Source organism: Ceratotherium simum, chromosome X, assembly GCF_057802395.1.
Source record: "Ceratotherium simum simum isolate JZ-2026a chromosome X, ASM5780239v1, whole genome shotgun sequence".
NCBI lineage: Eukaryota > Metazoa > Chordata > Mammalia > Perissodactyla > Rhinocerotidae > Ceratotherium > Ceratotherium simum.
Window position 1 is genome coordinate 128,066,772 of NC_141940.1, and position 13,263 is coordinate 128,080,034.

General features: G+C 55.0%; 2 protein-coding genes across 6 annotated transcripts in view; both read left to right on the top strand.

The window, feature by feature from the left end:
• The first annotated feature begins 208 nt into the window (after window positions 1-208).
• The window catches only part of LOC147912042 (polyprenol dehydrogenase-like), a 174,807-nt gene continuing 161,752 nt past the window's right edge, over window positions 209-13,263 (top strand). Inside the window, 2 exon segments of the mRNA XM_087426725.1 lie at window positions 209-331; window positions 334-354. Coding sequence (XP_087282851.1) covers window positions 247-331; window positions 334-354 — 106 coding nt within the window. The 5' untranslated portion in view covers window positions 209-246.
• LOC101402229 (E3 SUMO-protein ligase ZBED1) lies at window positions 255-10,351 on the top strand. Of its 5 annotated transcripts, none has more exons than XM_087426723.1 (3): window positions 829-862; window positions 4,820-4,931; window positions 6,546-10,351. In XM_087426723.1, the coding sequence occupies exon 3, from the start codon at window positions 6,596-6,598 to the stop codon at window positions 8,684-8,686; it is 2,091 nt and encodes a 696-aa protein (XP_087282849.1). In that variant the 5' UTR covers window positions 829-862; window positions 4,820-4,931; window positions 6,546-6,595; the 3' UTR covers window positions 8,687-10,351. The 5 variants fall into 5 exon arrangements, with proteins under 5 accessions (XP_087282846.1, XP_087282850.1, XP_087282848.1 ...); XM_087426719.1 differs by having other exon boundaries at window positions 830-862; window positions 6,543-10,351; XM_087426720.1 differs by lacking the exons at window positions 829-862; window positions 4,820-4,931 and adding an exon at window positions 255-354 and having other exon boundaries at window positions 6,543-10,351.

A 13,263-nucleotide genomic window follows, 5' to 3' on the forward strand; every position in this document is an offset into this window, starting at 1 on the left:
GCCGCGGTCGGGGCGGGGATCCGTGGCCCGGGCGGGGGTCCCCGGAGCGGGAGGCCGCGGTCGGGGCGGGGGTCCGTGGCCCGGGCGGGGGTCCCCGGAGCGGGAGGCCGCGGTCGGGGCGGGGACCCGGCGGGCCGGGCGGGGCGGCGGGCGTGGGCGCGGGGGCGGGCCGGCGCGGGCGCGTTTCCGCCGTCCGGTGCCGGCGCCGAGTCCCGCGGGCGGCGCGGAAGCGGCGGCCGGGCAGCCATGTCGCCTTTGTCTGCGGCGCGGGCGGCCCTGCGGGTCTACGCGGTGGGCGCGGCGGTGGTCGTGGCGCAGCTGCTGCGCCGCCTCCGCGGGGCTTCGCGGAGCCAGGTCAGCGCGCGGGGGCGCGTGGGGCGGGCGCGGGGGCCCGGGCGGGGAGCTCACGGCGGGCCGGGCGGCGGCGGCGAGAGCGCACCCGGGGCGCCCCCCGCGCTCCGCGCGACCCCCGGCTGCGGAGCCCAGGCGCCGGGGGAGCGGAGCGCCGGGCCCCCGTGACCTTGACCCCGGGCAGCCGGCCAGTCCGTGGCCGCGCCTGGCGCTCCCGGAAGGGGAGGGCGGGCCGGGCCGCGCGCACGGGGTGGGGAGGTGGTGCGCGCCCCGCTCGGCCCCTCCCCTCCTCTCCTCTCCCCTCCCCTCCAGCCCCGGCCTCCCCTCCAGCCCTGGGCCAGGGGGGGCGCCCCGGGAAGCCCGCGTCCCCCCACCCCCGGTCGTGGCCGGGGTCCGCCGGGGCCCGCGCGCCCCAGACCGCAGGCGGCTGGGGGTCCAGCCGTGCCCGCGCGCCCCGCCCCGAGAGGGAGGAGGGGGCGCCCGAGAGAGCTCGCACCCCGCCCCGGGAAAGGTAGGACGGGCCCTCCCGGGGGGACGCGCAGAGCGCGCGGGGGGCCCGGGGTTGCTTCTGGGGCGCTGGGGAGCCAGCGCGGCCTGGCGGGGAGGGCGCTTCCGCTCGTGGCAACTTTGTTTCTCTGGGCTCTGCTGCATCCTCCAGATCTCCCCTCTCAGACTTTCTCGTGTCAGGCCCCCTTCACGCTCCTAAAAATGATCGGGGAACTCCAAAGTGCGTGGTGGCATTGGGGCCGGGTCTATCCTTGTTTACATGTTCAGGACTTAAACCTGAGAAACCTGTGAGCATTTATTTACGCCTTGATTTGCAGAAAATAACAATAATAATGATGATGATGATTATAACAACTCTTGCCTATGTCAGCATACATGGCATTTTATTTTTAGGTGAAAAATAACTGTTTTCCGAGACGAAGTATTCAGTGGGGAGTGTGGTGGTGTGTTAGGTTGTAGCTAATCTCCTTACTGTCTGGCCTGAGAAAGTACTATGGTCTCAAGTATGCTTCCAGACCGTTGTCATGGCAAGGTCTCATAGCCTCTGGAAGACTCCACTGTCCACCCCTGAGATTGGGGTGACGCATGGCAACTAGCGTCTGCCTGTTATTGTGACAATACTTTGGAATTCCTCCACTCCCCCGTGGAAGGGGGGTCCCTGGGCCACACTCTGACAACCTGTAGCTCTGAGCAGGAGCAGATATTTTAAAATGAGCCCCACCCTGCAGACCTCCACCCAGGTAAGTGAATCTCTCTACCTGAGCTAAGCTGTCATGCTATGTGAACTAAGTTGTCAGCTTTCTGATAAACAGGATTTTGGTATTTTTGACGGTGAACTGTGGAGAGCCGCCCCACGTTGTGGAGCCCTGTAGGTCATGCGTACCCAGGGCCTTTCCCCTTTCAGACAGGCCTGCTCACCTGCTCCGGAGCCTGCTCCTGTGCTCACGGCAAAGACAGAATGAAACTTGGCAACACAGCCAGATGCTTCTCTGGAAAACTTGTTTGCGGTGCCTCACGCCTGAGGGCTGGAGCAGTTCTTTCCACTTGTTGATTTAAAAAAAAAAAAGTTGTTAAAAGACAGCGTTGGATGAAGTCATCTGTCAGCCTAAGGACACCTTATTCTGTGCCAAAAGAGGGTCATTTTATGTAAAGATTAACTTCACTAACTTGCCCTAAGCGAACAACCTTGTCTGATGGGTTAGAAATAACTTTAGATACTAGTGGAGGAACATTCCTTCCATTTGTCTGCTGGTGGCAGGCATCCCAAATGGCTTTTAACCTCTTTTCAATTTGTTCCTAACTGTTCTTAACTTTTGGGGAGAAGCATTTGAACTTTGCCCTGGGCCTGGAGCTAAACAGTGACAGGGAGGCCTGGTGCCCATTTCAGGTTCGAAATAGCTGGAGTGTTTTCTTAGAACTTTGAGGTTGAGTATGCTCTGGTACATTGTATCCAGAACGTAGAGGTTGAGTGTGCTCTAGTACGTATTATCCAGAATGTAGAGGTGGAGTGTGCCCTTGTATGTTGTATCCAGAATGTGGAGGTTGAGTGTGCTCTAGTACGTATTATCCAGAATGTAGAGGTGGAGTGTGCCCTTGTACACTGTATCCAGAACGTGGAGGTGGAGTGTGCCCTTGTACATTGTATCCAGAACGTGGACGTTGAGTGTGCTCTAGTACGTATTATCCAGAATGTAGAGGTGGAGTGTGCCCTTGTACACTGTATCCAGAATGTGGATGTTGAGTGTGCCCTTGTACATTGTATCCAGAACGTGGGGGTTGAGTATGCCCTTGTACATTGTATCCAGAACGTGGAGATTGAGTGTGCTGTAGTGCGTATTATCCAGAACGTGGAGGTGGAGTGTGCCCTTGTACACTGTATCCAGAACATGGATGTTGGGTGTGCCCTTGTACGTTATATCCAGAATGTGGAGATTGAGTGTGCTTTTGTACCTTGTATCCAGAGGAATCCATGTGGCAGGCATGATGGGTGTATGGTATGAAAAGAAGGAAGAAGGTGGTAAGTTGTCTGAATGCCATGTTTTCTTAAGATGCATTATCTACAAACAAGATAATTACAAAGTCACGATCGATGTTGGTCAGGCCTTTACAGAGACGATTTAGAAGCAAATTAAGAGTTCCTGTACAAGAGTCTAATCCGGGTTCTTCATGTTCTTGAGGCTGTATCCAGATGGCCTATATAGTCAGGCATGTCTGTCAGATTTCTAAACATGTGATATAGTTAATGCCTTTAGTATCCTAATGAGACATCAACACTGAAACATTGGCCTGAAACCTGTTGAAAATTGCCGTCCTGCGTAAAGAAAGTCTCTACCGGATGCTGTTAACAAAGGGCTTGTCTATTAGAAATTAAACTTCTCTGATGCGTCAGCGAAGTTTGAAAACGAAAGGAAATGGGACGAGATGTGTTTTAGAGGGCAGCCCTGCTATTGCACAGAATTGTCTTGAAAAATTCTGTTGTCAATAGGAGGCAGGCTTTCTGGTGTGGAAAATGGACTTCTACATCAGTCCTGGCAGCTTGAATACCCACCCCAAAATATGTCAACCGGCCCACTGACAAAGCTATTTTAGGAGGCATCCTAGTTTTCAGACTGTAGGGTTTTAAAAAACCTGTAAAGAGAAAGTTCATTCTCGTGGGTTTTGCGCACATGTGGACCGATGCAAACCGTGGCCAGGGGGAGGTGAAATAGCGCTCTTCAAACTTCATGATCTTGGGGTCTTTTTACTCTCAAAAAATGAGGACTTGAAGGAGCTTTTCTTTATGTGGCTTTTGCTTGTCAATCATTATCCTATTAGGAATTAAAACAAATTTAAAACGTATTTAAGAATGTATTTAAAGTAACAACCTCAAGCCAATGACAGGTTGTTACCAGGAGGATATTTTTTTTCCCCAATGAATAATAACAATATTCTCAAAAACAAAAAAAATTAGGAAAAGTGGTGGCCTTGATTTGGTTTTTTGAATTCAGTCTCTTGACTTACCGGCTGAATGGAAGGCCCCTGGGCCCTCTGTTCTGCTGCTTCATCCTGTGTCTTGTGCGTATGAAGAACTGGGCCACTTTCACAGACGTGATGTTGGAAAAGGCAGGACCTCACTGCAACCCCGGGAGCATCTTGGGGACAGTGCCCCAGAGAGACTCAGGCCGCCTGGTGAGAATGATCTGTGAGAGGCTGCTTTGAAGAAACCTTTACTCATGACCCCGACGGAAGCCGTCCGTGGACCGTGTCCTGCAGACAGCTCTGCCCAGCTGCCCTAAACGTGCCCTCTCCCTGCATGTCACCTTCTTTCCTGGGGGTCTGGAGGTTCTGACGTAACTGTCTACACCGACGGAGATGATGCCGGGGGGGAGGGTCCTGCTGGTAGTGCCTCCTTAAGAAGCCACTTTGTTAGGGATTCTTTGTGCTTTGTGTACAACACTCTGCTCCAAGTCCCGTGACCCTCTTCAGCCAAATAATAATTAATAACAATAATAGTGTAGTAGAAGGATCTGATAGAGAAGAATTGTGTCGCTCAGGGAGCATTTTACAGGTCATATTGCAGACGGGTGTGGCGTTGTGGGGTTCTTTTCAATTTTTCCTTGACTGCCTTCCCCACGTCCAGGTACCCCATCCTGACTTGGCTGCAGAAAGTGCAGCTGTGGGGTTTCTCTTTCTGGAAGTCTCGGCCCTGGTAGATCCCCTCCACCTGTTCTGGAGACTCGGGTCTCACCTCTCAGCTCCCGACCCAGACTTGGTCACAGTAACACGTCCTTCTGCCACACCCCTGGCCACCGAAATGCCCCATTAATCAGGCCCATTGGGGTGTCTCCCTGGAAAGCCTCAGGCAGGTCCTATTGACCACAAGCCAGCATGGCAGGGTGTGACTGTCTGTGAGGACGTGGGGGGCATTCAGAGAACCCTATCCCGCATTGGGGGTGATGTCAACACTTAGTATCTTTTATAGTTTCACCCTCATCGTAAGAGTGCCCTGGAGTGGCTGTAACCAAGTACCACTGGCTTAAAACCACAGGAATTCATCCTCCCCCAGTCTTGGAGACCAGACGTCTGAGATCAAGGTATTGCAGGGCCGCGCTCCCTCCGGAGGCTCCAGGGGAGGGTCCTTCCTGCCTCTTCCAGCTTCTGGGGCTCCAGGCGTCCCTGGGCTGGTGGCCGCCTCCCTCCCATCTCTGCGTCCGTCTCCACGTGGCTTCTCCTCTGTGTCTGTGTCTCCTCTTCTGTCTCTGATAAGGACACTGTCATTGGTTGGATTTAGGGCCACCCTCGTCCAGGACGACCTCATCTCCCTCCTTCACTTAATCACATCTGCAAAGACCCTATTTCCTAATAGCATTCCATTCTGAGGTTCTGGGTGGACATAAATTTGGGGGACACTGTTCAACCCACTATACTCATTATTGAGATTTGGGTCTGAACACATTCCTGACACTCAGAAAATGCCTAGTTGGTGCCGTTTGTCATCAAACCCCCTGAGTGCTGTACAGCACGTTGAAAACTTGCACGTGTAACAAACAGCGTTTAAGGAAACCCAGCTGCCCTGGTGGGCGTCCCATCTTCATTGGCTGCTCCAAGGGGCGACCGGGTTTGTGGTCATTCTGCCACAGTGGGAACCCTGGGGGCTGGCTCCTAGGTCACCAAAACTTCCCCACCAAGAACCTGATAGTGCTTGCACCCTACACAGTAAATATGTATTTCTGTACCCAGGTGTGACTGCCCCTGGTGGGCATTTTGAGAAGTTCCAGGGATCGAGAAATTCTTTATTGCCCCAGTGTGGTTACCTATCATGGATGCGTCTATGATTAGAATAGAGCAAGCCACGTTCAAAAAGGCATCATTTAGGGGCCGGCCTGGTGGCATAGTGGTTAAGTTCACATGCTCCACTTCAGCGGCCCAGGGATCGCGGGTTTGGATCCTGGGCATGGACCTACACACCACTCATCAAGCCGTGCTGTGGTGGTATCCCACATACAAAATAGAGGAAGGTGGGCACGGATATTAGCTCAGGGACACTCTTCCTCAGCAAAAAAGAGGAGGATTGGCAACAGATCTTAGCTCAGGGCCAATCATCCTCACCAAAAAAAAAAAAAAAAAGAAAAAAGGCGTCATTTAAAAACATAAAATTTGAAGAAATTTTCATGCCTTTTAGCCATCCTGAAGACCGCTAGGGCCAAATTAAGACCCCGTTTTTCTTCTTTGATGTGCTTGAGCGACCTCAGGTGGCGTGTGATGCCCGTTCTTGCTTACAACGAGCTTTAAGGCGGTGGTGGGTCTTCTTGGGCTGGCTGGGCTCTTGTGAACATGGGTGCATGCTCGTGGCCTCCAGGCATCCAGTGAACAGTTTCCCCAAAAATGACCCTGCCCTGTGGGTGCCGGGTCAGTGGACCTTCTAAAACAGTCCGTAGTAAACGTCTCCGATGAGGAGAGAGCTCGCAGGAGCACAAAGAAATTCAAAGCAATGCATGTTTTCAGATGCGTGGAATCACCCCATACGTGGGATGGGCCTGAGCAGAAGCACGCGCCCATGGGCAGACTCTCCCCTCCACTTTGCAAAAGCCGTGTACGAGGAAAGGCCGCCCGATGGGTGACTGCACCCTTTGTTTCCGAGCGGAGCGTCTTGGGGGCCGTGCCCGGGTCCCTTCTCACGCTGTGTTTGTCTTGCTGCTTGTTAGCAGGTGCTCAGGAATGAGCGGAGGCCCGGGAGGCAGGCCCCGGCGGAGGAGCGATGGAGAGTAAAGGCCTGGACGGCTCCCAGACGGATCTGAAGCTTGTGGCGCACCCCCGTGCCAAGAGCAAGGTCTGGAAGTACTTTGGCTTTGACACCAACGCCGAGGGATGCATCCTGCAGTGGAAGAAGATCTACTGTCGCATCTGCATGGCTCAGATCGCCTACTCCGGCAACACCTCCAACCTCTCCTACCACCTGGAGAAGAATCACCCCGACGAGTTCTGTGAGTTCGTCAAGAGCAACACGGAGCAGATGCGCGAGGCCTTCGCCACCGCCTTCTCCAAGCTGAAGCCCGAGTCCTCCCAGCAGACCGCGCAGGATCCGCTGGCCGCCAAGGCCGGCCACGGCCACGAGAGCAAGAAACAACAAGAGCTGACGGCCGCCGTCATCGGCCTCATCTGCGAGGGGCTGTACCCCGCCTCCATCGTGGATGAGCCCACCTTCAAGGTGCTCCTGAAGACGGCCGACCCCAGGTACGAGCTACCCAGTAGGAAGTTCTTCTGCACCAAGGCCATCCCTGAGAAGTACGGCGCTGTCCGCGAGGCGGTGCTGAAGGACCTCGCCGAGGCCTCCTGGTGCGGCATCTCCACCGACCTGTGGCGCAGCGAGAACCAGAACCGGGCCTACGTCACGCTGGCGGCCCACTTCCTGGGCGCCGGCCCCGCCAGCTGCCTGGCGGTGGGCTCCCGCTGCCTGAAGACGTTCGAGGTGCCGGAGGAGAACGCGGCGGAGACCATCACCCGGGTGCTCTACGAGGCCTTCATCGAGTGGGGCATCAGCGCCAAGGTCTTTGGGGCCACCACGGACTGCGGGAAGGACGTCGTGAAGGCGTGCTCGCTGCTGGACATCGCCGTGCAGATGCCCTGCCTGGGGCACACGTTCAACGCGGGCATCCAGCAGGCCTTCCAGCTCCCCAAGCTGGGCGGGCTCCTGGCCCGCTGCCGTAAGCTGGTGGAGTACTTCCAGCAGTCCACGGTGGCCATGTACATGCTCTACGAGAAGCAGAAGCAGCAAAACGTGGCCCACTGCATGCTCGTCAGCAACCGCGTGTCCTGGTGGGGCAGCACGCTGGCCATGCTCCAGCGTCTCAAGGAGCAGCAGTTTGTCGTCGCCGCCGTGCTGGTGGAAGACAGCAACAACCATCACCTCATGCTGGAAGCCGCCGAGTGGGCCACCATCGAGGGGCTGGTGGAGCTCCTCCAGCCCTTCAAGCAGGTGGCCGAGATGCTCTCTGCCTCCAAGTACCCCACCATCAGCATGGTGAAGCCCCTCTTGCACATGCTGCTCAACACCACACTCAACATCAAGGAGACGGACTCCAAGGAGATCAGCATGGCCAAGGAGGTCATCGCCAAGGAGCTGTCCAAGACCTACCAGGAGACGCCCGAGATCGACATGTTCCTGAACGTCGCCACCTTCCTGGACCCCCGCTACAAGAGGCTGCCCTTCCTGTCCGCCTTCGAGAGGCAGCAGGTGGAGAACCGGGTGGTGGAAGAAGCCAAGCGCCTCCTGGAGAAGGTCAAGGATGGCGGCTACCGGCCGCCCGAGGACAAGATCTACGCGCTGCCCGAGGAGCCCCCGGTGAAGAAGCTCGTGCTGGCGTCCACGCCCCCGCCCACCAGCGTCATCAACAGCATGCTGGCCGAGATCTTCTGCCAGACGGGGGGCGTGGAGGACCAGGAGGAGTGGCACGCCCAGGTGGTGGAGGAGTTGAGCAACTTCAAGTCTCAGAAGGTGCTGGGCCTCAACGAAGACCCCCTCAAGTGGTGGTCCGACCGCCTGGCGCTTTTCCCCATGCTGCCCAAGGTCCTGCAGAAGTACTGGTGCGTGGCGGCCACCCGCGTCTTCCCCGAGCGCCTCTTCGGCTCCTCGGCCAACGTGGTGAGCGCCAAGAGGAACCGGCTGGCCCCGGCGCACGTGGACGAGCAGATCTTCCTGTACGAGAACGCCCGCTGCGGCGGCGGCGGGGAGGCCGAGCCCGAGGACGAGGACGAGGGCGAGTGGGGCCTGGACCACGAGCAGGTGTTCCCCCTGGGGGACGCCGTCCACGGTGGCTTCTTTGGGATCAGGGACGGCGGCTTCGTGTAGCGGGTGCCGACGGGGAACGGTGCCGGGGGTCACCCCGTTGGACGCTTGGCTATAGGGGCGACCCCACAGATGGTTGCGGTGGCCCGAAACAGGGATGTGAGAAGACGAAGGAGACGGGGGTTTTGGGGCCGGAAGTTGGAAAAACGAGCGTTTCTTCTGGGAGTCCACGTACATCCAGTGGGAGGGAAGTAAATGATCTAAGAAAGCCCTAAGTTCGGCTTCTGGGGCTCTCCTACAGATTGCAAATACTCAATATTTGCAAGACCGCTTCCCCCACCCCGAGGCAGAGCTGGGAGGGATGGTTCACTTCCCAGATTGTTAATTTCAACCCGCACCATTCGTGTTCTCCGAGGGAGGGTTTGAGGTCAATTAGAGAGAAATCGAAACTTATGGGGAGATGAGAATGAAACCCCCTCCCTTCCCTCCCCCAGGCACCACCATCGGGACTGTAGTGATCTGTCGATGGTGGAAGACACAGTTAAGTTTTCATTCGAGTGGGGAACCTTGCCTCTGGGAAGTCAGGAGATGTTCTTGAGCCAGAATGCCCTGTTTCGAAGAGAGACAAGTTCTCTGTGTGGTGGAAAAGGTTAAAAGCCAGCACTTTTAAAAACGCAGAAAAGAGCTGTTGAATGTGTTCTATTTTCTGCTTCCCCGTAAAGCTCCTCTCTCCCCTTGCCAGACTTGGCTTGGTGGACGTGGTCCTTGCAAGCCTGGTCTTTCTTTTGTGTCCGATGCTTCAAAAGTCCGGTTTCCCCAGAATCATTTTCCTCGGGGTGGTGGTGAGGCTCCTCCTTTAGATACACGCAACCCTCAGGTGCCCACGGTGAGTCAGATTCGCTTACAGGAAAGGACTCTCGAATTCTCTCAAACTCAACACCATGAGACCCATTGATTTAAAAAAAATTACCACGGATGGTTTTACCTCCGGGGGTCATTGTAGATGGCTTTGGCTGCTTCCGGGACTTAGAAACTACTTATTTAACTCACTGCCTTTCAGGAGGCACAGCACGTGTCTTTGATCCCTGCGTGAAGACGCCCCACGTCTGGGAGGACGGGATGTTGGGTTGTGGGCGTTTCCAGATGACCCGACTCAACTGTTGGCAGTATTCTGCCTGGACCCCCACCCTCATCGCATCCCGGAGGCTTAAGGAGGGAATTTCTCCATGTCAATGGCTGGTGACTTTGGCGGCCTCGAGCAGGGCGGAATTTTATCTTGATGTCACGAGTTGTGTATGTTTTTAGGAATTCCAGAGTGGAAGACGGCCGCTCAGCCTCTGCTGTCTCTTGGAAGGAAAGCAGTTGAATGCTTTCCAAGCCCTCAGCTCTGAGTGTCCCCAGGAACGGGCGGCCGGAAGGAGCTGGTGGACTGGCTTTATGACTTGTCCCCCTGTGCTCCCGGGTTGGAAAAACAGGCTCAGAGACGCAGGACCCACCTACATGGGGTTAGTTCTGTAGCCGCACAACCGACCCCCTTCACGTTGCTGGAAATCACTGGTTTTCTGTAATTCACTATGAAAACGTGTGTTGCTCGAGCCAGCCACCTCTCTGCATTTCTCATCTTTCTTTCAGCCCTCGTGGCCAGGCCTCCTCATTGGTTGTGCTTTTATTTAATGCTTTGGACTTTGACTCCTGTTCACTAAACCAGAGAAATAAATAAGGTCCGGATTTCTTGGTCTGATGTGTGTTAATCACACCTGCGCTTTGACTAACCTCTTCAACCACGAGGGAGGTTTTCTTTTGTGTGAAGAGAGTTTCCAGGCCACCAAGAATGACTCCCCTGTGCTCTCCTCGTGGCTCCTTAGAATTGATAAAGGGTATGAAACACTTCTGGATTTTTTTTGCATCAAAACCTCCACGTGAATAAAGCTGTAACTGGGGAAGCCTTGCCTGGGAGAGGAGATTTTGCATTTTGCTCCCCTGGGTGTCTTTACATTGGGCGTAGTGACGAGGCAAACGGTTTTATAAACCCAGGCCTCTTTGAGCAGTGAGCGTCGACCGTTTATGCCTAAGGGAATGTGACTTTTCTCCATCCTTCCTCGCTTCCCTCTCTCCTCCTTCCTACCTCTTTGGAAAACAAGGTATCCCAGACCAGCATCGTCCTGCCTTTCCCTTCCTGCATACGACTGGTTTCTTCTCTTCCTGGGCGGGGTGTAATTAAAATGTTTAATTTTTGTACACAAACATTTTGAGTTTACATGGGGCTGTTTTCACTCACGATAACCCAGCGATTCCGTGGCGTTCTCCATTTTCATAAGCGGCATGTGTCAGTTAAACGTCTCGGAGGACCCGTCACGGCAGGCGTCGATAATTTCTTATAAAGACTCACTCCCTCGCCGTTACGGACTGCTCTTATCTGGGTCTGCACAGCTCCCAGCTTCCGCAGTTTCGCGGGTCTGCGTTTGTTTGATGCTTTGATCTTGGTGCAGAGTCATAATTTGGAGCTGTCTATGTGTGTGTGTGTGTGTTTTTCTCCTCTGCAGAAGTTCCTTATTTTATCTATTTTCAGAGCAAGTAGACTGAGAACAGTAGCTGGGGGGAACGATCGATGGGGGTTTTCAGTGTTCGTTTTTGGTGCCGGGGCATATGGCAGAAAGCCCGATATCGGGACGTTCCGGTGGCCCCAATTCTTGAGTGTGGCCAGACAGGCGGGTGGGGACGGAGGCTGCCCTGCCGGGCGGCTGCCCCTTGCTTCTGCTTTTGTGCAAAAGGCTCTGTCGTGCGTGGAGTTCCAGACAGACGTACGTTTCCGTATTCCGACGGCAGTCTGGGGAGGGAGCGTCTTCTCTGAGTGGTCCCGGCCCTGTTTATGGTGGGGGTCCCACCAGAGCTGTGTTCGCTCACGTAAAACCTCATCAGCTCTGGGCTTTTTAAACAGATTCTCCTGTGACCTTCACTAAATAACAACAGCATTTGCTTACTCCTTCCCGTTTCTCTGATTCGGTTCTTTCCTCTGGGGGTTATTTGCAGGATCCTTTCAGATTTCAGTCCTTGGAGCCATAGTTATTCAGTCTCAGTTGGTGTCCCTTGGCTTCAGAGCCAGACACATGGGGCAGGAACCAGCCAACTTGCTCAGAGAGTCTACTTCTGGCCGTGGACCGTGAGATCCCGTAGATCCTTCTTCAGTGGGCTGGGTGCCCATAAAACCATGTGGATGCAGAGTGTCCTGTTCAAATTTCACATCATTTGTATGCTGTGAAGTATTTTCTCTTCTTTTGACTTTCCCAACCACTTGGAAACGTGGAACTCATTTATAAACATCAACTCCATCCTTAGCTCACGGGTCTTGTAAAAATGGGGGCCGAGGGCCATGGCTGGCCCTTCCCGGAGCCTGGACCGCTGTGGGGTTTTCTGCCATTTCCTCGTCCTTTCCCGAATGATCTCTGGATCCACCCAGCTCCCTGGGTTTGAGAAACAGTTGCGTCTATCTGATGAGAGTTCAGACCGTTTTCCCTCAATTAGCTGAGTTCACGGGGTGTGCATTCTCCGTCCAGATTACCTTCTCAGGAGAGGAAAGCCTTTCTCCTGGGTGACGACGCTCAAGTGGCCTTCAGGTGCGGGGTCGAGCTGCAGGTGCACAAAGCACACTGGCCTCCTGGAGACGTGGGCTGCCCCCAAATGCACCCTCTCTCCTGTGAGCTGGCACCTTGGGGCCTCATTCATCATCTTCCTCTGCTGGTGTTAACTCTAAGAAAGCAGGAAACAGACTGTATCAACCCCTCCGTTATTGCAGGATCTTTAGAGTTTAAATCACTGCCAGCACTGGATAGAAAAAGAGCCCACTGTGCTTATTTTCATACGAATCATGTAAGACGAACCTCATGCCTAGCCTCACCCCGTGGCCCCACACCCCTGACTTTCAGAAGTCCTTTCTTCATTAATTCTTTGTCTGGACCCCCAATCCATGCTCGGTTTCTTCCCGGCCGGCTTGTTTTCAGACCTGCTTGCAGCCAGAGCTCTCGCGTTCCATTTGCACCTGCTCCCGGAAGGCAGGCGTTACAGCGCGTCTGTGAAATGAGATCCCGGTCTCCGAGCGCGGCCTGACACGCCCGGGAATGCAGAGCGACGGGAACATCCCCGGCTTTCCGAGCTCCCTGCACGGATCTGCTCCCAGAGCTCGTTTTTCTCGGTTCTGGGTGCAGTCTGCACAAATCCTGGACTGAGAGCTGGAATCCTTTCCCGTGGCAGCCCTGTGGGTCCTCGAAATTGTACTGAATCGAGAGGAGACTAAGTCGGGTATTTTGCAGCTGTCCTGGCTGCCGGAACGGGTTTTGCAGCCCTGTCGGAAGTGCAAGCCATTCTGTTCTGACATTTTGCAGACTGGTGGCTTCTACGTGGGGGCAGCCCCTCGGCCACATTCTTGTGAGCCTTCTTATCTGCGTGATTCCTGCTCTCCGGGTGGGAGGCAGCCCTTGGTTTTGGGGGTCACGTAGGCGCCCGCCATCCTCTCACTTGGGGTCCCTTGAGTGCCTGGTCCTGTTTGCACGTGGTTATCGCAGACGTGCCCACCTCCAGGTCTACTGCATGGTCAACAACTTCCTTTCTCTGGATGCTGGTTCCCCAGAGATGGCTTGCAGCCA